At 37.8% G+C, this 20,420-nt stretch overlaps 1 protein-coding gene across 1 annotated transcript in view; it reads left to right on the forward strand.

The window, feature by feature from the left end:
• The window catches only part of LOC5570315 (mediator of RNA polymerase II transcription subunit 12), a 59,073-nt gene that overhangs the window by 27,698 nt on the left and 10,955 nt on the right, over positions 1-20,420 (forward strand). Inside the window, exon 3 of the mRNA XM_021852945.1 lies at positions 8,756-11,136. Within this exon, the coding sequence (XP_021708637.1) occupies positions 8,756-11,136 (2,381 nt within the window). The remainder of the gene's footprint in view (positions 1-8,755; positions 11,137-20,420) is intronic.

Consider the following 20,420-nt stretch of genomic DNA (forward strand, 5'->3'; position numbering starts at 1 on the left):
CCCTCCAAAATGATCCTTCAAAGCTTATTGAACGAAATAACTTTTTGTGCCACATGTCCAACAGGTGGCGGTAGTGTGAAATGTCAAACACGAAGGAAAGCGACGCGCGCGCCTCTGGTTGTGAACTTGACAACTGTTGTATTTTAAACTGATCGTTAAATTCGTGGGCGATGGAAATTTATCCAGTGTTACGTCTGTTTGTCTGTGGTAATACTTATATTAATTCTCAACAATATTCCAACAATCATCCTGTATCTTTCGAACAGTTCATCTAACCGTCTAAATGTCAAAGAAAAAGTAGATGGGATATTAATGTGGGAAGAGATTAACGTACACTCAAAATAATCCAAACGTCATTGTTACGTGGAAACATACGTGGTTTTTTTCCATCGCACTTTTCACGTAGCTCTTACGGGAATCATAGGTGATGAAGAATGAACGCATGAACCAATGAACTATTTTCTTTCCATCGGAGAACTACGTAAGGGTTACGTGAATTTTTCGTAAATTCCACCAAGGGAATTGATGGAAGCTGAAGAAAGCTTCCTGTAAATGTCAATTGAAATCGGCGTTAATATAATCTGCTTGGCTTTGCTTTATTGTCTGCAATTTCATATTTTTTATGCAACGAAATATATACACAATAATTATGAAACTTTTATTAGCTGACTGGTAGATGTGAAAACTCAGTTGAAACATTTTCGTCACAGAACATTTATAGAATAAACACACATTTTGGTATCGGAATTGGTAGGTTGCTGCATACTTCCGCTTCTAGATACAAGTATGATTAGATTCTTTCACCGGGTTTTTGAATGGTACCGCTCCTGTTACAGTGAGAATGTAATAAAAGGGATTGAATAGTAAAAAATACGCAAAATTAGATGATTTACTCACGTTTAGCTGTCAGCGAGAGAAAATTATTTCGTTCAACACCGGATCACCTTAAGCCGCTTGACTCATCAAAAAAGCTATGCAATTCTGGCCTTAAGAAGTGTAATTTATACCAAAATGCTATTGCAGAAACCAAAACAGAATTTACTTTAAAATTCATGTTCGAAACAATAATAATTTTTACTCTCAAAGCTTGTCTTGGACTGATGCCATCACAACACAGAATGAATTGCAGAGTGAACACGATCAAAATGAATCAATCCGTGTACGTAATTTCCACGTAGGATTGATAGGTCAACCGCAGTGAAATTTAGCGGAGCTTCATTTTATATATACCTATGGTTCAGTGCTTGTTCCTTAGTCAGGTAAGAGTCGAAGAGAGTTCATTTTCAAGGGTCTACGTGATTTTTCACGTAACAATGACGTTTGGATTATTTTGAGTGTAACATTGTTGATGGAGCATCTGGAATAATGTAAGAAACGGGCGTATTTTCTTAAGTTTTATGATATTAATATAATTCAGAAATGCACCAAAAGTTGCTCTTAGAAAAACTTTTTTATTTTAGATTGCACCATGTTGAAACTGTGCTTAAAACATCTGGTTTTACATTGAAATTTTACAGAAAAAATTTGAAAAAAATCGCAGATACCAATTTTTTGCAATTTGTGTTTTAAGGTTCAATTTCGATTTTTTCATGAAAATAAAAGTATTTTTTTCAGTGTATATTTTTTTTACAAAGCCTATTTGATTGTCTACCATCCTTCCTCAGACACTATTTCTCTATAACAAACGGTTTCCGAGGTACAATTTTTTTAAATGGTGGTGCCAAAAATACATACGCCCTTATCAGAAGTTACTCTCGATTCTAAACGATCCCCAATTATATGAGATAATTTTCGTCTCATATACTTAATACATCTGCGCAGTTTCATCCAAATCGGAATGGTACATGTCAGATTTCAGCATTTTATGGACGATTTCGCATGGAACCGCTCTTCAATAGCATCTTTAGGATTTTATATATTTATTATTATACTTATTTCGCCAAGCTTTGTAGACTGTCACTTAGTGCATACTAAGATGTTGGTTACATGAACAGTAATTATTTTCTTTTTTTTTTCTTTTCATTGAACCCTAAACGCTCCAAGGATTCCTATGAGTCTATTCCATAGTTTGTTCAGAAAATCATTTACATATTTCTCGAGGGAAGCTTCAGGGATTCTCTAGTGATTCATTCAGAAATACACATATACACACTCCAGGAATTTACTCAGAAATTCAGGTGTCGATTTCTCAAGGGAAGCTTCGATGAATTCTTCCAGAATTTTCTACAGGAAACCTTTCATCAAGTAGCAAGCCAACGCTGATTTATCCAACAATTTCCACAGCAATAAATCCATAAATTCTTCCAAAATTACCTTCAGAGTTTTTACATATTGTTCTAGGATATCTCACAAATATTTTTTTTAACGGGAATTATTCCGGAAAAATATATAATAATTTCGTATGGTGTTGCAGATATTCGTTCAGGAGTTATTCCAGTCGCGTCTAGTAAACGATGACGACACTGAAGGAGGCCTAACAGTCGAGGTCTATCAAAGGATATCAGAGCATAGACTGACTGTGTAGTACATGTCAATGGTATTGCTCGGAGCTTTTTAGAATTGCACTTCGATCCAAATGAATAAAGGACATTCCGCTTATTCTTGAAGTGCACATTTTAGAAGATCTCATAATATTATCGGTCAATGACGGCGCCTGCCAAGTCCTTACATTCAGTGGGTATGGGGAAGGAATGTTAGTGTGTAGTGATTGTTGCTTCTAGAGATGGAGAATATCTCTGCACTTCCACAATCGTCACGGGAAGAGTGTTAATTAGTGAGGAAGAAAAAAGATCTGGGAGTCACCATTGGTCGGTGATGCGAGCCATGGATAAGGAGAAAAAATCTTACTTAAGACTAGTGTTGCATTTTTGTCTCTTGGTGAAACTATTTTGGTAGATTTATGTAATAGATTAAAAACGACCTTAATTATTTATTTATTTTATTCTACATCAATCAACTAGATAAAACCTCGCCAATTATATTTCGCCAATGCATCCGGGTCATGGCCGCCTCTCTCACAACGACATTTATATTGTCGAACTATTAGGACATTAACGTCCTCAAACGATTTATATCGATTCCGTTGCTCACCCCACAGAAGCATGTAATGAAATCAAAATATTACATACTACTCGGTCTTGCAGTTGAGGTCTTTTAAAGGATATAACTTCTGCTTGGAATCAAATGGTATTCATAGTACTAAACTAGATGTTTTAATTCAACCAGGACTTCATTGAGGGACTTTTGCATCCTGGTTGAATTTTTGAAGCAAACATTTTGGAACCAGTTTAAGGAAATCCTTGGTAAAATCACTAGACTTAAGTTGAAGATGAATCAAAGCCATGTCTCAAATTTTCAAGAGCACAAATCTAAAGAACCAGACAGCGCATGGAACTGAAAACTTAATCGATTGGTCACCTTAATGATTGATATCTCCCTAAACATACTTGAAGAGAGAAAACTTTAAAGTAGATGGAGTACCGTGTACCTTTTAATTCCGCTCCTAAATTTAGGAGCGGAATTAAAAGGTACACGGTACTCCATCTACTTTAAAGTTTCTCTATTTGAGATTCTGCTCAGAGGATTCGAACATTCATTAAAGATACTTGAAGAACTTTTGCAGGATAGTCTTGAGTAATTTCGGGAAGTTTCTTTAAATTTTTTTTCACTGTGAGTATCCTTGGAATTCGGTGGGTAATTCGTAAAAGAATCACTGGATGACTTCCAGAAAAAATGTTCTGAGAAGTATATGAAGGAAACCACTAAATCTTGAAATATTTGAAAGTCCTGGCAAAATATCAAGAATGATACCTGGCATAATATTAAAAAGAATCACTTAAGAAATTTGAGAAATCTTTTCAATTATTTGACTGACTAAGACCAGGGCTGGAAAGCGTCAATGTTAATAGAGAGAGTCGTGCGACTTTTACATAGACGCTTCCTTCACTGTCACCGGACGGCGAGACAATGAAAGAGATTGTTTTCAAATTCTCTTTCACTTCTCCGTCGCTACGGCTTGTGACGGAATCGTAAACTTGACAAATTTTAGTTCATTATATGGTATGATTGTTATTTATATCACTGGAATCATGGAAGGATATACGCTCAACTTATGCATCACATTTACTTCCCGAAATTCCTCAAAATGAGATAGAAATCTCAGTAGCATAACAATGTTAAAATTGCTCTCGCGAGAGCCACGTCATTGCGACGTGATGAAATGAGCACATGAAATATAGCTTCGTCTAGGGGATTTTTTTTATTATCGTACAAATTGGGCCGAAGGGTCTCAGATTTTCATGAAACTTTTACCACAGGCAGGGCTCATGGATATATGAATAAAAAAAAAATGAGAAAAATTCAGGGTCGCCTATTTTTCCGGAAAACTCAGGTGGAAATTTTTTGTTTTCCCTTGACACTACTTACTTTGAAAAATAATAACTCAAGAACGAAGCATGGTAGAAACAAAGTTTTTATATGAAAATTTAAGCAAATTTTCTCAAAAATCAAAAAAAAAAATATGAACTGGAAAAAGTTTTCCACAAAATTTTTCACCGTTGGGAAAATTCGTAAAGAAAAGCCGAACTCGTGGAAAATTTTTATTAAAAGATTTTTGAGAAGGAAACTTTATAAACTTCAATTCTAGTAACTTTTAGGATGTACTTTTTTTTTCGTTCCTGAGTTATGGTCAATTTTGTGAAAAATGACCATATTAGCCTTTTCTTTGAAAACCCATATTTCAATCGAAGCATCAGAAAAACAAGGTTTTTTTTATCAAAGCAATTGCAAATTTTCTAAAAGATCTGAAAGAAACGATATGGAATTGGGTATAAGTCGGATTGGATTATATTTTTCGTGAAACATTACACCGTTAAGCAAAGCTGAAAAAACTGTTTCTTTTCCATTCCAAGGGATTCTTTCTTTTCTATGGAACAAATAAGATTCTTTTTGTGAGATGAACCAGCCTAGGGCTGAAAATCTCAATAATAAAGAAAAAAAAAAAGATTCTTTTTATATTTTTCTTTAATTTTATTTATTCAATTATTCAGTACATAACTTACATTTTATCTTAAAACCATCTATTTTTTCAACCGGGAAGATTGCCTTTGGTTGCTACCACCAGAAGATTTTCGTTTCTTTGTAGTATTAAGAACAAAGCATGCTGTATTTTCTTGGTTTTCATGTGCATCTGAGAATTCACTCGCAAAAATGGAATTCCAATTCCAGGAATTGGAACAAGGTTAGAAAATCTCTCCTGAAGTAATTTTTCAGCCTCTGAATAGTCATTTTCAGTTGCATAGATGAATTCCCAATCTTTTTTAAATTGGTCTTTCACCTTTTGCGACACAGCCCAGTCAAAAAATTGTTTGGCGTTATCAATTTCCGCTGACTTTCTAATACTAGCATATCTAGCCATTCGCTTAATATTGCCACCGATACCATCACATGGACCTTTTCCATGTGAGGTTGGGAAAAAGTGCCATTCTGCTCTAATTTTAAAATCATTTTCATGGTTGCATACATTTTTGAAATTTGATTCATTTTTGTACTGCTCTCCGCAACCATCAGAAAGATAAATGATTTTTTCAAGCTCAGGAAATTTATTTTTCAATCTTGAAATTAGTTTTGTTTGAACAGCATAAACTGATGTCGTGTTATGCTTTTTTGTTCAGCAATTACAACAGAATTTAAGACTTTGATCGAAGATTTGTCTTTGTAATAAATTACAAATGGATGTATTGTTACTTGAGGTCGTACAAAGTAATGGCTTTGAATGGAATCTTGTATCACGCACGAATAATTTTCCGCGAAATCCATCTGGCACATTATTTCTTTGTTTTCAACTAGTGATTCCTTTTTAGCTCTTATAAATTTATTTTGTTTATCTACTTTGAATTGATGCGCAAGAAACTTCTCTGTGAGATTTTTCCAGTTTTCTATAAAATCATTTACATTTTCCTCTTTGTTGATAATTTCACAACGAGGAGAAATAATCCAAAAACAATACTTAACTTCTTCAACTTTGTTTTCATCTAAGCGATTGGCAACAAAGTCTAATGTCTTTAATTTACAATCCCCACAGGACCTCAAGTAACAATCATCTGTACTATCTGGACATATCATTTGACTAGTCAAAAAGGTGTTAAGTTTTTTTTTCTGTATTATGAACTTCAAAGCAATTAGTTTTTTTCAATGCATCAACCATGAATTTCATATTCTCATGTATCATGCAAACACAAACATTCATGGCCGATGAATCCTTTGTATAAACACATTGTTTTGGTTTAAGTTTCCAGAACGACAGATTCCTGTTCACTATTACAGGTTTCCAAATATTGTTTATATAAAGTATCCAAAGGGTCAAGCAAAAGGCGTTTTTGAACATTTTGGCGCACTCCATTGGGTAACTTAATAGATATGGTATCTTTCAAGCCAGGAAATGGCCGACTGATATCATCCCTTAGGTAAAAATTTGAAACTATGTCTTGGACATCTGATCCATGCGAGGGTCGTCCTACTTTTGAAAGTGGTTGAATCCATAAATTGTATTTTTTTGATTCAGTTATAACGTGTTGAGACACGACAAAATGAGCTTTAACTTTGGCATATGATCAATTCCTAGGAAGTAATTTTAGAAGTTCAATTTGCTTGTCAGGTTCGGCTTTTGTAACAGCTGAGTTCAAATTTAATAAAACGGAATTAAAATCCTCTGTAACATCGACAATATTAGGCGGAAACCAAGTCTTTGTTTTACTCAAAATTTGATTGCACATTTCGTCCATAGAAGCATTGCGATAGTTACTACTAGAAGCATCCAAACGTGAAGATTTTACTTAAAAAGAAATTTCCAAGAATTTAGCAAGCTCTTGTATATTTTGTACATTATTTATAGAACCAACTGACTCACCCGATAGTGGTGAAACTTGTTCCTCAAACGCCATTGCTTCTGGAAGATCCGTTACGAGAGCCTTCTGGTCACCGGCAATGGAGCACTTCAAGCAAATTTTCATCTTTTCCGTAATCCACCGAACTCCATTCGAATGAAGCTTACTGATGTGGCCTTGGCTGATCGATCGTAGATTTGTCCTTACTGATTTGTGGCCGTCCAGTCCGAAGGGGTTACAGCATAAAGAATTGTATTCGTAATATTAAACTTTGTCCATTTCAACAGCTTCGGGAAAACTTTTTTCACTTTCCAAAAATTAATAACGAGGAATATACAGCTGATAGACAACACTTGCACTTTCTCACTGCTCTTTCTTAGTTTTTGGTAAACTTATGATTCTCAAGCCATTTCAACGCTTTAAACTTGAATTGGTAAATGCCTATTTGTCATATTGTCTACCCATTTATTTAACTGTCAATTTTGTAGTTACCTAACAGGAAAAAATTGCCTACATTCTGATTGAAGAAAACTTTGTTTCTATGTAGTTTCGTTCTTAAGAAATTTTGTTTATGAACTTATAAATTTGTAAATATATGGTTCAAACAGCTCATCCTAGCAATATTTGATCATGTTTTAGGAACGAGAAATGAGCGTATTGAAAAATATTGTAGGATTCGATCTTATTGATCGCTCTTTTCAAATATACTTTGTTTGAAAGCTGGAATAGCTAATCGGGTTTTCATAAACAGTGAAAAATGTCCTGGGAAACTGATTCCATTTCAAAAATTTCATATTTTTGAGATAATTTGAATCCGGTTCGACAAGTCATGATGAGTCTTGAGTCATGATTTTTAAACGAAAAGGCATGTATGGCAAATCTTTGCATTTTTTTACAAAATTGACCATAGATCAGGAACTAAAGAAAAGTACATCCTAAAAGTTACCAGAATTGAAGTTTATAAAGTTTCTTTCTTAAAAATATTTTATTAAAAAATTTCCGCGAGTTCGGGCATAAATTTTCCAGCTTTTCTTTATGAATTTCCCCAACGGTGGAAAATTTTGTGGAAAACTTTTTCCAGTTCATATTTTTTTGTGGATTTCTGAGAAAATTTGCTTAAATTTTCATATAAAAACTTTGTTTCTACAATGTTTCGTTCTTGAGTTATGGTTTTTCAAAGAAAAGTCTTATATGGCACATCTGGACATTTTTCACAAAATTGGCCATAACTCGAAAACGAAAAAAATGCATTCCAAAAATTTCAGTTATTAAAGCTTATAAAATTACCTTCTCGAAAATATTTTTTTGAAAATTTTCCACGAGTTCGAGCATAGTTTTTCCGGCTTTTCTTTACGAATTTTCCCAACGGTGGAAAATTTTGTGGATAACTTTTTCCAGTTCATATTTTTTTTGGATTTTTGATAAAATTTGCTTAAATTTTCATATAAAACTTTGTTTCTACGATGCTTCGTTCTTGAGTTATGATTTTTCAATTTTCAATTTTTTTTTATTCATATATCCATGAGCCCTGCCTGTGGAAAAAGTTTCATGAAAATCTGAGACCCTTCGGCCCAAACCCGTACGGTAATAAAAAAAAATCCCCTCTTCGTCAGTGTCGCAGGTCGGTCATGAAACTTAACAGCCCTGACTAAGACCTTTAAAGTGCTTCTCGATACTTATTTGATTTCTTTTTAAGTTTCAATAGCAGAACTTACCTTACTGTCAGCCTTTCGTGTTTTTTCTAGCCATAGTTTTGTAACTCTGATAAAGTTTTCTTTGGTTATCAGGTTCTCAGACAAATTCAATTTGTAGGACATCCTAAGTTTGGTCATTTTCCTTACTTTAAAATATTTTTACTTTCCCCTTCTCAGAATGCCGACCAGGACGAATCGATCGTGAAAATCCTGTGCGAGTGGGCTGTATCGTGGCAGCGTTGGGGAGAGCACCGTGCCATGGCCGTGGCTTGGCTGTTGGATAAGCGCCAAAACGACGTCTTTACAACGTACGAGAATGAAAGTGGCAACAATGCAAATTCGTCCGACGACAAAGACTCCGTTATTTCCGGTGGTGGCCCAGGAGGTGGACTGCCCATTTTCCAGAACATCTTGATGAAATTCTTGGATAACGATGCTCCTACGCTGGACGAACATGGCACTCAGCACAACAAAAGCCAGTTCACCAATCTGGTGCACTTGTTTAGCGAGTTGATAAGGCATGATGTCTTCTCGCATGATGCTTACATGTGTACGTTGATTTCGAGAGGTGATTTGTTGACTGGATCCGGGATGTCTGTTCTCGACGTCCAATCGAATTGTCCCGGGTTGGTAACTGGGCCGATTTCGAACAAACCGAACACATCATCGCCGAATGTGAATCAAAGTATGGATGAAGATGTGATGCAGAACGACTTCAAAGCAAAACTGGAAGACCTGGACGATTCGAATGTCGATGACGATTTGGACAAGCTGTTGCAGCACATCAAGGAAGACCAGCAAAACTCGATGGATGCTCCTGATAGCCCAAAGGATCCAGAGCATACCGCACCGCATGCCAATACGGTCAGCAACAAATCCGAATCCTCCAGTCGACATTTCCTGTACACGGAGCACTTCCCACTCTGCCAGGATGATCCAATATCTCAGCATGATTGTAACCAGCGTTACATACTTCTGTACGGAGTAGGCAAAGAACGCGACGAAAAGAAGCATGCAGTGAAGAAAATGTCCAAGGAAATTTGTAAGTTATTCTCGAAGAAATTCAGCATCGATGTAGCAGAGGGTGGAAAGGTTAAAAAGCATTCCAGGAATGAGTTCAACTTTGAGTCGACGTCCAACAAGTGTCAATCGATGTCTTATTTCGACCAACACGTTGTCACCTGGCAATGCGCTGTGCAAGTCCAAGAAATGTTGAACAGTTTCGCCTTGGGCAACAGTAACTATCTGCCAGTTCAGGAGCATGTTGCATTTTTGTTTGATCTGATGGAATCGGCGTTCAACATCTACAGTTTGATTGATACGTGCATTCAAATCTTGAAGGAGCTCCCGGAAGTGGAGCTGCAACTCATGAGCAAAAATTCGGTTCTGACTAAGAACTACACCACATCGTTGGGTTTGTACGTCGTTGGAGTTCTGAGGCGATACCACTGTTGCTTATTACTCTCATCAGAGCAGACCATAGCGATCTTTGAAGGACTTTGCAGAATCGTCAAGCACGTCACCAATCCTAGCGATTGCAGTTCAGCAGAACGATGCATCCTGGCATACCTGTATGATCTCTATTCGGCATGTGCCTCGCTTAAAACTCGTCCTCAGCAAGAGCAGGCCTTCAATAATGCGTATCCCAAGATCAAACAAGCCCTTTACACACCATTGCAACCATCGCCATCGGCTCACTTGTACAACCCGCAGTTTATGGCTGATGTCATAAATTCCCCGAAGCGTGGTGGCAAAATAGAACAGTCTTGGGCTCGTCTGCTGAACGAATCACCATCGAATCGATACAGTTTCGTCTGCAATGCTGTCATCGCAGTTACAGGGGACATCGATAACGACACTCTGAACGATATCGCAGCAATGTGTGCTGAACTGACGGCTTGTTGCAATGCTCTGAGTACCGAATGGCTCGGAGTGTTGATCGCTCTGTGTGGCTCTAGCAAAGACGCAGGATATTACGTCGATGTGGTGAACCAGGTGAATATCAAAAACACGAATATTCACAACGCTCTGTCGGTTTTTACGAGCATCCTAGTAGCTAGACATTGCTTTTCGTTGGAAAATTTTGTCGCTCACGTCGCACTTCCAGCTTTGGTGCAAGCCTGCAAAGGACGCAGCGAAACAACTGCGGAAATCGAAGCAGGAGCACGCTTGTCCTGCCATCTTCTCCTCCGGCTCTTCAAAACCATTGAATGCCCCCAGCCAGGACTGTACTCGGTGAGCACTTCGCCCAATCCGATAACCATCACCGGGCACGTTCACAACATAAAACTCAGCTGTGATCGACATCTGTTGGCGGCAGCGCACAAAAACATCGGAGTTGCTCCGGTGCTAGCTGTGTTGAAAGGGATTCTGGTGGTAGGCGATGCTACGGCTCAAAAGGCACAATCGTCAATTTTTGGCAGTGAAAGGCGCAGTGGACTCAACACGCCGGTTCATCCGGGAAGTACTCCAAAGCATGCGGGAGATTTGAGCCACATTCTGGGAACGAGCGACCTCTCAGTGCTGGGCAACACGGACGAGTCGATGCTGGATCTCACGTAAGTAGTATTTTCTTTATCGTGAAGTTGTCTGATCTTTTTAGTTGTTAAGTCGATGTGACAGGAATGTAAAATTTCATTTTCACTCCAACTAAGCCTTTGGCAATGTATTTCATGGTCTTGTCATTAGGATATCTACATAAGCAACCACTTGTAGATCCTTGAATGGCTGGAAACTCAGCGTATCTTGGTCTGCTGATTTATACTTAATTCGTTAAAATCACGACCTCTCGTCTGCAACCGACTGTTGAGGAGGTATCTCAGCAAGACGCCTTGATATCTATAGTTGTAATGGCATTATAGAAATAAATTTGTTCCTTTTTAACCACTACCAAAGACAGACGTCTTTAGCTACTTTCTACAGGTTATGGGCCTGTCGCATTAGAAAATGACAAGGACTCCAACTTCAAGTTCCGGCGGATCTTCAAGCCTCCCACCAATCGAGCGATTAGCTGCACGAGAAAATTGGTCGTCATGGAAGTTCGAAGCGAAAACTTTTCTTCAGCTGGAAGGACTTTGAAGCGGTCGAAGAGAAAAAGGACCTTGCCCGATTAAAGTTGATCCTGCTCCTGGACCCGGCAATCTACGTTCACATCGAAGACGCGTAATCGGTGCGTGTGGCGTGGGTAAATTGGAAACGGCGTTCGAAGGCAAAGGACTGTCTCGGCAAATCGGCTTGCTCCACAAGCTCTTCAAGTCGCATCTGGATTCATGCGACTCGATGGAAGAGTACGTGAACCAGGTAATTTAGACTGCAAATCAGCTGAACGGCATCGGATTCAAGTTACCGGATCTATGGGTCGGAATGACCCTCCTGGCTGGTCTCCCAGACGAATATCGTTCCATGATACAGGGTGTCTACTACCTAGAAAAACCTGGAAAACCTGGAATTATCAGGGAATTTTATTCAACCTGGAAAAAAACCTGGAATTCTCAGGGAATTTCGATCACAATCAGGGAAAAACGAGTTTTGTGTCCAAATTAAGAGAGAGCAACCTTAATTTGAATTCTGAAGAAAATTATTTTCAATTGAAAAAAAATCGGCTGCGCCGCTACAAAACGTTATTTGAGCAGTTCAGTGAGAATCTTTCCGAGTATGAAATTTTTGACGTTTTCAAAATCTTAACATTTATTCAGTAAATAATTAACATATCTAGGGCCGGTAGCAGTTTTTTTTTAGAGAATTGGTCTTTATTTCTATGCAATCTTTATTTTATTTTTGATGAAGGTCTCTCAAGTCTCTATTTTAACCAAAATGGTCTCTTAAGTCTCTTTTTTCCTTATCTTGCTTGCAGATAATTATGATGCAAACAATTTTCTCATATTTCTAAAGAACAGCTTTAGGAATTATCCTAATGGTTTCTACAGGGATTTAACCTAACATACTATCAGAAACTAAAACAGGGTTCTCTCCAGAAATTCTTCAAGAAACTCCAATTCATTCAGTAATTTTTCAAAGGAAATTCTTGAGCACTTCAACGTTACTACCTCTTGTAATTTTCTCAGGGATTACTTTCAACAATTTTCCAAAGACTATCCAAAGACTAGGACATCCTCCAGATATTTTTTTTCTAAGAATTTCTCCAGCATTTCATTTAAGGACTACTGGAGTTCTTCCAATTTTTTTTAAATAAATTATTTAAACAATCCCCATGGAATATTCAAAAATCCATTTAAGCTACCACAGCAGTTAACACTACAGCATTTTTTTCATGAAATCCTTGAATCATTCCTGCACATTTTGTTTAGGGATTTGGTCCTATGTTTTTCCAGGAGTTCCTTCATAAAATCCTTCTTAATATTATACAGAGATTCAATTGTTTATTTTTTTAAATTATTTTAGCAATAATTTAGAAAATCTGGTAAAATTTCTTAAACAGTGAGTTCTTCTAGAAATCTTTACTTCTTCTAGGGAACTTACACAAGTTTTAACAGAAGTAACCCTAAGATGCAATATTAGGAATACCGTCGTTGGGGGTGAGAATGGGTCAAAAATGGATATGTACGATTGATTTATTGAATAACTATCGCAATTTAATTCCAATTAACTTCAAAATTGGTGTGTATGTACTTTGATGGTACAATAACAACTGTTCAAAAAATTAAAGAAAAATATTTATTCACAGCGGCACCACAAGTGAATGAAAAATGACCCAATCTCACCCCATAGAGGGGGTGACATTGGGTCAGTGTAATTGAAATAACTTGTTTCTGAGAATATGATTGCAAAATCATTCACAACTGATTAATATTGATGAAATACGATGCAAACAAGAAGAAAAGATATATAAGATGTTTCGCAAGTATGATAAAACCACTTGAAAGAATGATTATACTAAATAATTGAAGAGCTATGGGGGCGGAAATTCATTACGTAAGGCAATTTTTGGGATTTTTCATTGATCCAACTCATTTGTACTTCCGTGAAATGTTTCTATAATATGGAAACACTGATAAATAATTAAATTCCAAAAAACAAATCCATTTGATAAAATTTTACGATGTTGCTGCGCACGAAACACAGTTGCTGGTTTGAGAAGTTGTCAAAATGCGTTGCGATGTTATTCAATGCACGGAATCCTCAAGTAGACTTGTTTGATGTTTCATAAATGCTGTATTTTGAAAGACTAAACACATCTTAATGAAAAAAGATAACACCCGGCACCGTAAAATGTCAAAAAAGTGGACTTGCAATTTCATTTACTATCGTTCTTGCTTGACCCAATCTCACCCCCAATTTAAAAAAAATGATTTTTTTGTGGAAAAATCCAACAGATTCCGGAAAATACGTGTGAAATGTAATGAAAAGACTTGCAACGTTCCACTAATATAACGATAAAGGTTAAAGTTCATGCGTGATACTTTGCACAGGAGAAATTTAATGTTGTAAATTTTATCTAGTTTCAACACACAAGTTTATGGGGGGTCCGTAGCCTTGAGGTTACGCTTTCGCTTCATAAGCGGAAGGTCATGGATTCAATTCCCAGCCCCTCCAAAAAATAACCCGTCCAGCCACCAGAAGACGCTGCACGGAGGGCCGTGCATACACGGGAAAAAATTCTGTAGTAAAAATAACTATTTTAGCTGACTACGCCCATTCTTAAAACTATCATGGAAATTCAGACCAATTTACTATGTTTACGGTACACCCCACCGCATTACTGGTAGGGTAGAAGTACCAATTATGGCTATAGTACCAATTATGGCAATAGTGGGAACAAAAAGAGATTTTTCTTACTGTTTCACTAGACTATAATGGCTTATATTCACAGGAATGATTAAACTATTTGTTTTTGATGGTAACTAAACCTTGAAAAGAACATTCGTGCAATAAGCTTCGAAAAATGAACATTTGAAAATTTTGCCTCACATATATGTCACCTTCTTAGCAGTTGGCTAAGGGACCTCCGTTACGAAATGTATGTTTTCATCCGGATAAACTGTTTCAACCGATGAATGTATGTTACCTAGTGAGAACAAATGAATAAATTTAGCTGGTATGCAATCAATTCTTCTGTTTTAAGTTGGAAATCGTGTTATTTCCACTATGTCGATAACTGGTACAAAGAATGTATGAGAGCCCAATTATGGCAATACTCTGGAGGCGGTTTGTTTACATTTTTTGATCAGTAAAATAAAAGAATTAAAGCTATTTTACGGGTGACTTCCACGACGGGACGGTTCGGTAAGGCATTATCTTCATGTTTTGTACTCAATTACTAAGATTTTTCAATCACACGTTCGAAAACGTTCGCGAGCGGAAGATGCTAATTTCATGATAGAGAGGGGTTTTCAGCGACACTCGATTTTTGAATTTTCCCTCTTTTTTCATTAAACATTGGCACTGGAAAGGTAATGTGAGATCATTAATGCTGTTTTGTATCATAATTTGCATTTACACTACATTTTGACTTCTTTTTCGAAAAATAATTTTCTCCCGTGAACCCATTGCAAAAAATTGATTTAACATCTATTTAACCCAAATTTTTTGGAAGATTTTATGAGCGATATCTTTATTACATATTAGCGTTGCATTATCATTCGCTCTTCATGGCGTTTGAGTTCATTTCGTGCAAATATTCGATAGTCCATAATTGGTACACTTTTATGTCGAATGCTAGGAACGCTATTGCCATAATTGGTACAAAGACAACGCTTTTTAAAATCCATTTTTAGAAGTTTAAAGTCAATTTAGTACTAAAACTGTTTAAATCAACAGATTCGCAAGGTTTTAAACCAGTAATTGACACCAAAAAGTCATGCTTGCGTTTTAGAAACGCGGTTACAACTTGATTTTTATTACTACTGTTGACATATTGCATCCATAATTGGTACACTTACCCTACATTTGACAGAAATAATTTACAACAATCTGATTCCAACTACAGACATGGTAAAATCAAGCGCATTTCTGGTCTGCTGAAAATTGCCGGTGCGAGCGCTTAAGTTAACCCCCTAAAATGGTAGTTTTTACCGCACAATTTTTTTGCGTGTAGGAGAGCACATCCATCCTCCGCCAGTATCAGATGGTGACTGAGACAAACTGACCCACTTCGCAGGCAGCTAGCCTCAAACGACTCAGGAACACGGCAAAACAAACCACCGCAAGAGCAATGGACTATGGCTTATGGAAATCGATTGGACCAACAGCAGAGCACTCTCCTACCTGCTCGGTGTGAGAGCAAAAGAGCAGAAGAGAGTGAAAACAGATGTAAATATAGATTAGTTAAAAATAGAACTGTATCGGTAAAGAAGATAAGGATTGTTTAAAATGCATAGATTCGTTTGCGAGTTCGTTTTGAGCTTTCTACAATTTCGTAAATAATAGTATTTTGCATTTTATATGACTTAGTTTTAACAAACAAAAAAAAACAAGTAGGGGTAAGCCTCCATGCAATGATCTTCAAATCGCTAATCATATAGGCTACCATTATGCCATACAGTCTCTGTTGAATGACACGGAAATTTGGCAAACATAAATCCAACAATAAAGCGCATCTGCACTCACTTCCACCCCATGCCACCCATGTTCAAGTGAATTCATCGTCGATACATTATGTAATTACACCAATACTTGACACAGTTGTACTATGTTTTGAAGTGATTGATTTGTTCCATATTTGATAATGATACATTAACAATTATCAAACATTTTATTATTAAAATCCATGAATTCCCTCTATTCGCACAAATATGGAGGCCCTATGCATACATACATATTCATCATGGACAATACAACTTGAGACAAGTTGATGTGGCGCTTACTATAACTTAGTGTATGACTGTGCATGGCAGTTTATATGACTTAATTTTTACAAACAAACATGTTAAAATTAAAACAATTAGAGTTCTTATAATTAGTTAGTGATACGGTTACGGAATTTTCCTGTGTGTTTTGTATTCTAATAGATTAAACGTATGCAACTGTAATAGAACTGTAAGACTGGCGAACAAATACGGTGCGATTAGTGACCGGAGCCGCCTTCAGTGTGATGTAATTATTGAAGGCATTAAACAGAAATGTGCAAAAACGCTTGTACAAAGGGATACCATTTTGTTGCTGCAAAACTTTGATGTTAGTTAATTTTTGCATGAATATCTCTTTTTCGGTATATGCCTGGTTTTGAGATGCATCCGGCGATGAGTGATCTTCCACTATATGATTTAATTTATGCATCAGATGAACTCATATCTAATTTCATATTGAAGATCATAATAGAAACAAACAAAGTAAAATCGAAATCTTAAGGAGATGACTATTTGAAGTTACATATTTTGCCAAATGAAATTTGAGTTTGATAAGATGCAAATTCAGATCAGATCATATTGTTGACTCCATTAACAATCTCAAACAATTTCATTTTGCATCGTATCCGATTCTAACGTAAACTGCACACCTTAACAATTTGAAATTAACATCTTTATATGATCTCTGGTTTGCTGGGATATGAATTATAAATTTTAGTAATATCAGCGTTATTAGCTACCGGAACTGCTTCATGCACAATTTTAAATTTTTTTTTGAAAATATGTGATTAAAAAAAAGATTGTGGATAAGTAATTTAGGATTTAAATAACATACAAAGGTATCGACCGTGATATTTATATTTAATTTGTTTATTGGTGATGGGAATATACCTTATCAAATATGTTGCAGATGATTGAAATTGCTATGAAATCGAAAACACTCGAAAATTTGTCATTATTTTGTTTTAGCCATACAAAATTAGAGTATTTCTCAAACCTGGAAAAACCTGGAAATATTAGGGAATTTCATTTCGGTAAACGAATAGACACCCTAATGGCGTTAGAAAATTCTGGTGTTGCCATAACGGGGGACTTCTTGAAAACCAAACTTCCCCAAGAGCGACCATTAACCATTAACCAGCATTAACAGTCAAACGTTCGCAACCAACAAACGGAAGGAAAATATAAAAAAAACAGCAGCCTATGTCATCTAAGGGCCCGCAATGCAGGACATGTGGCCTGCTCAGACACATTGCAAGGGTCTGCAAGGATTCCAGGAAGGGTACACAGTTTTGCACGGTACTTTGTACGTATGGCAAAGGTGACGCGAATTTTCGACTCGGCGACGTATGCGTACATGACGAGCTACATGCAGCTTTTGAACAGCATCGAAAAGGCAAGCGGTAGGGTGATGTGCTAGTATCCATCGTATTAAGCATTGATCAGTGAGAGCTGCAATTTTCCCAGTATTGCAGTGAATGATGCTGATACAAACCGATGCCAAACAATTCTTTCTCAAAACGGTCTTAGCATTGTACAATAACATTTTGATAAATCTTTATCTGTTTTTGGAAATAACGCAAAGAAAATGCATCTTATCGTATTCTCAATCCGTCGTATCGTTTTCAACTCCGTCGCAATCAGTTTCCAGATTCGTCCCACAACTTACGGCTCACTGTGATGTATTGAGTGGTTAAAACACAATATATCAACGCTATAATAAAATGTTTTACTAGAATATATAGATCTACGGGCATCTCCCTCCATTCCTTCAGTATGATGGAATATACTAATTTCCTTTAAAATTCATTGTTCGTCATCAAAATTCAGCCCAAACATATGAACACAATTCCTTTTGACCGTACAATTATGGCATTTGCTCACAGTACAGCGAAAACAACACAATCAAAGGAATCGTATTTTTACGTCGAGCGTCGCGCACACATTGATCCGCACAAGCTTTCTTTCTCAGTACGACGGATTGAACTTTGTTTACATTCTCAATTATACGCGGTGGTTGAGGAAATTTCGTAAAGTTTGGTGATTAATTGAAGTTTTACGGCGTGTGATTGGAATGAAATCCTTCAGTGAAGAAGTACAAAGGTTTTCCGTAGTGAAAATAAGTGCCCGGCGAAGTAAGTCACCCACGGGGGCGGGAAGAAACTTGTGTTCGAAAGTGGTGTGACTGATGTCGATCGCTAAGCATTTCTCTCAAATCGTGTTCGTCCATGCGATTTAGGTGAAAAAGTGAAAAGTGGATAATTGAACCGAAGTTATTTATCGAAATACAGTAGTTTCATTGCATTTTTGGTGTTCAGGTGGACGAATCATAAAAGCTTTCACAAAATTACATTCGGGAAATGGATCTATGTTGCAGGTAAGTTGGAAAACCCGCCGTAGTGGAACATTTTAAGTTTGATACGACGAATAGAAGCTCTTACGACGAAGTAGAACGAAACCCTAAGGTAATTGCAGCGAACGGAGGTACGATGGACAGCGTTGCCTATGACTATGCAAACCTTCAACCGAAGAGCAAAGGTGGTCAAGTCAGCGGTACCGCGAGCGGCGTGCAGCTGATTTCGGGATTGACAGCAAACCATCTATCGGGCAGCAGAATCGTGCAGAAGGGGTATTCCGTTCAATTCAACAACGATGGCTGCAAAGTGCACAATGCCTATAGCGAGCTATTGGTGACTAGTAGCCACTCCAACCATCAATTCAAGCTGGACCAGGTGGTGAGTAAATCAAATGAAGTTTTCTCGTGTAATGCTGTAGGAAGTTTCGAGCTCCGGCACAAACGGATGGGTCATCTCGGAGCCGGAAATCTGAAGAAGCTTGCTGGTGGTTCGACAACCGGCATTGTGCTGAACAAAGACGTCAGTCCAGATTCTCGGATCTGCTCAATGGGAAAGCAGTCGAAGCTACCATTTCCGAAGACGGATCCCGTGCAAGGACGTTTTGCAGCTAGTCCATTCGGATATCAGCGGTCCGATGGAAACGAACTCGATTGGCGGTAATCGGTTCTACATCACGTGCATCGATGACAAGACGAGGCGTATGTTCGTGTACTTCCTGAAGAGACTAAAAACCATACGTCGAAGATGAAAATGGATGAAGATGGATGGTGTGTAAGCTGAACAAGGCGTTGTTTGGCTTGAAGCAGTCGAGTCGAGTTTGGATCCACGAACTAGATGCGGCGCTGCGACGTTTTGGACTGACACCAACGCAATACGACCCGTGTCTCTACATCGGCTTTCGAGGAGGCAAGATTCTGATCGTTCCCATATACGTCGACGACCTGATGATATTCAGTAACGACCGGATATGGACGAAGAAGTTGAAGGAACTGCTATCCAGCTGCTTCCGTATGAAGGATCTAGGACATGCGCAACACTGCCTGGGAATCCGGATCGAAATGAAAAGCAAATCCATCGCAGAGGCCTACGTAGAGTCGGTTCTGAAGCGGTTTAACATGGATCAATGCAAACCCGCCAAAGTACCGATTAACTACAGCGAGAAGCTTACAAAGGAAGCAACCCCGAAGGACGACGATGAATCCGCTCTGATGAAGGACGTTCCGTATCAGGAAGTTGTCGGGTTCCTCATGTATTTGGCGCAGAGCACGCGGCCGGACATACTTTTTGCGGTGAACATGCTCAGCAGATTCAACAACAATCCGGGACTCAAGCACTGGAACGCGGTGAAGCATGTTTTGCGCTACCTCCGTGGTACTTCCGGATTCAAGCTGGTTTATAAGAAGGGCGCAGATTCCAGCATTGTTGGCTACTGCGACGCCGATTTGGATCCGATCCAGACGAGTGAAAGTCAACCAGCGACAACGTGTTTCTGACCCAAGGCGGCGCCATTTCATGGATGTGCAAGAAGCAACCAACGGTGGCACTATCTACCTGTGGGGCAGAGTACATGTCTGAGCCGCTGTGCAGGTAGCTGCGAGCTGGCGTGGACTTTCGGCACTACTAGACACTAACGACGATCCAATAGAAATTCTATGCGACAACCAGAGCTGTATTGCAATT

The sequence above is a fragment of the Aedes aegypti genome, chromosome 3 (genome assembly GCF_002204515.2).
Source record: "Aedes aegypti strain LVP_AGWG chromosome 3, AaegL5.0 Primary Assembly, whole genome shotgun sequence".
Classification (NCBI taxonomy): Eukaryota; Metazoa; Arthropoda; class Insecta; order Diptera; family Culicidae; genus Aedes; species Aedes aegypti.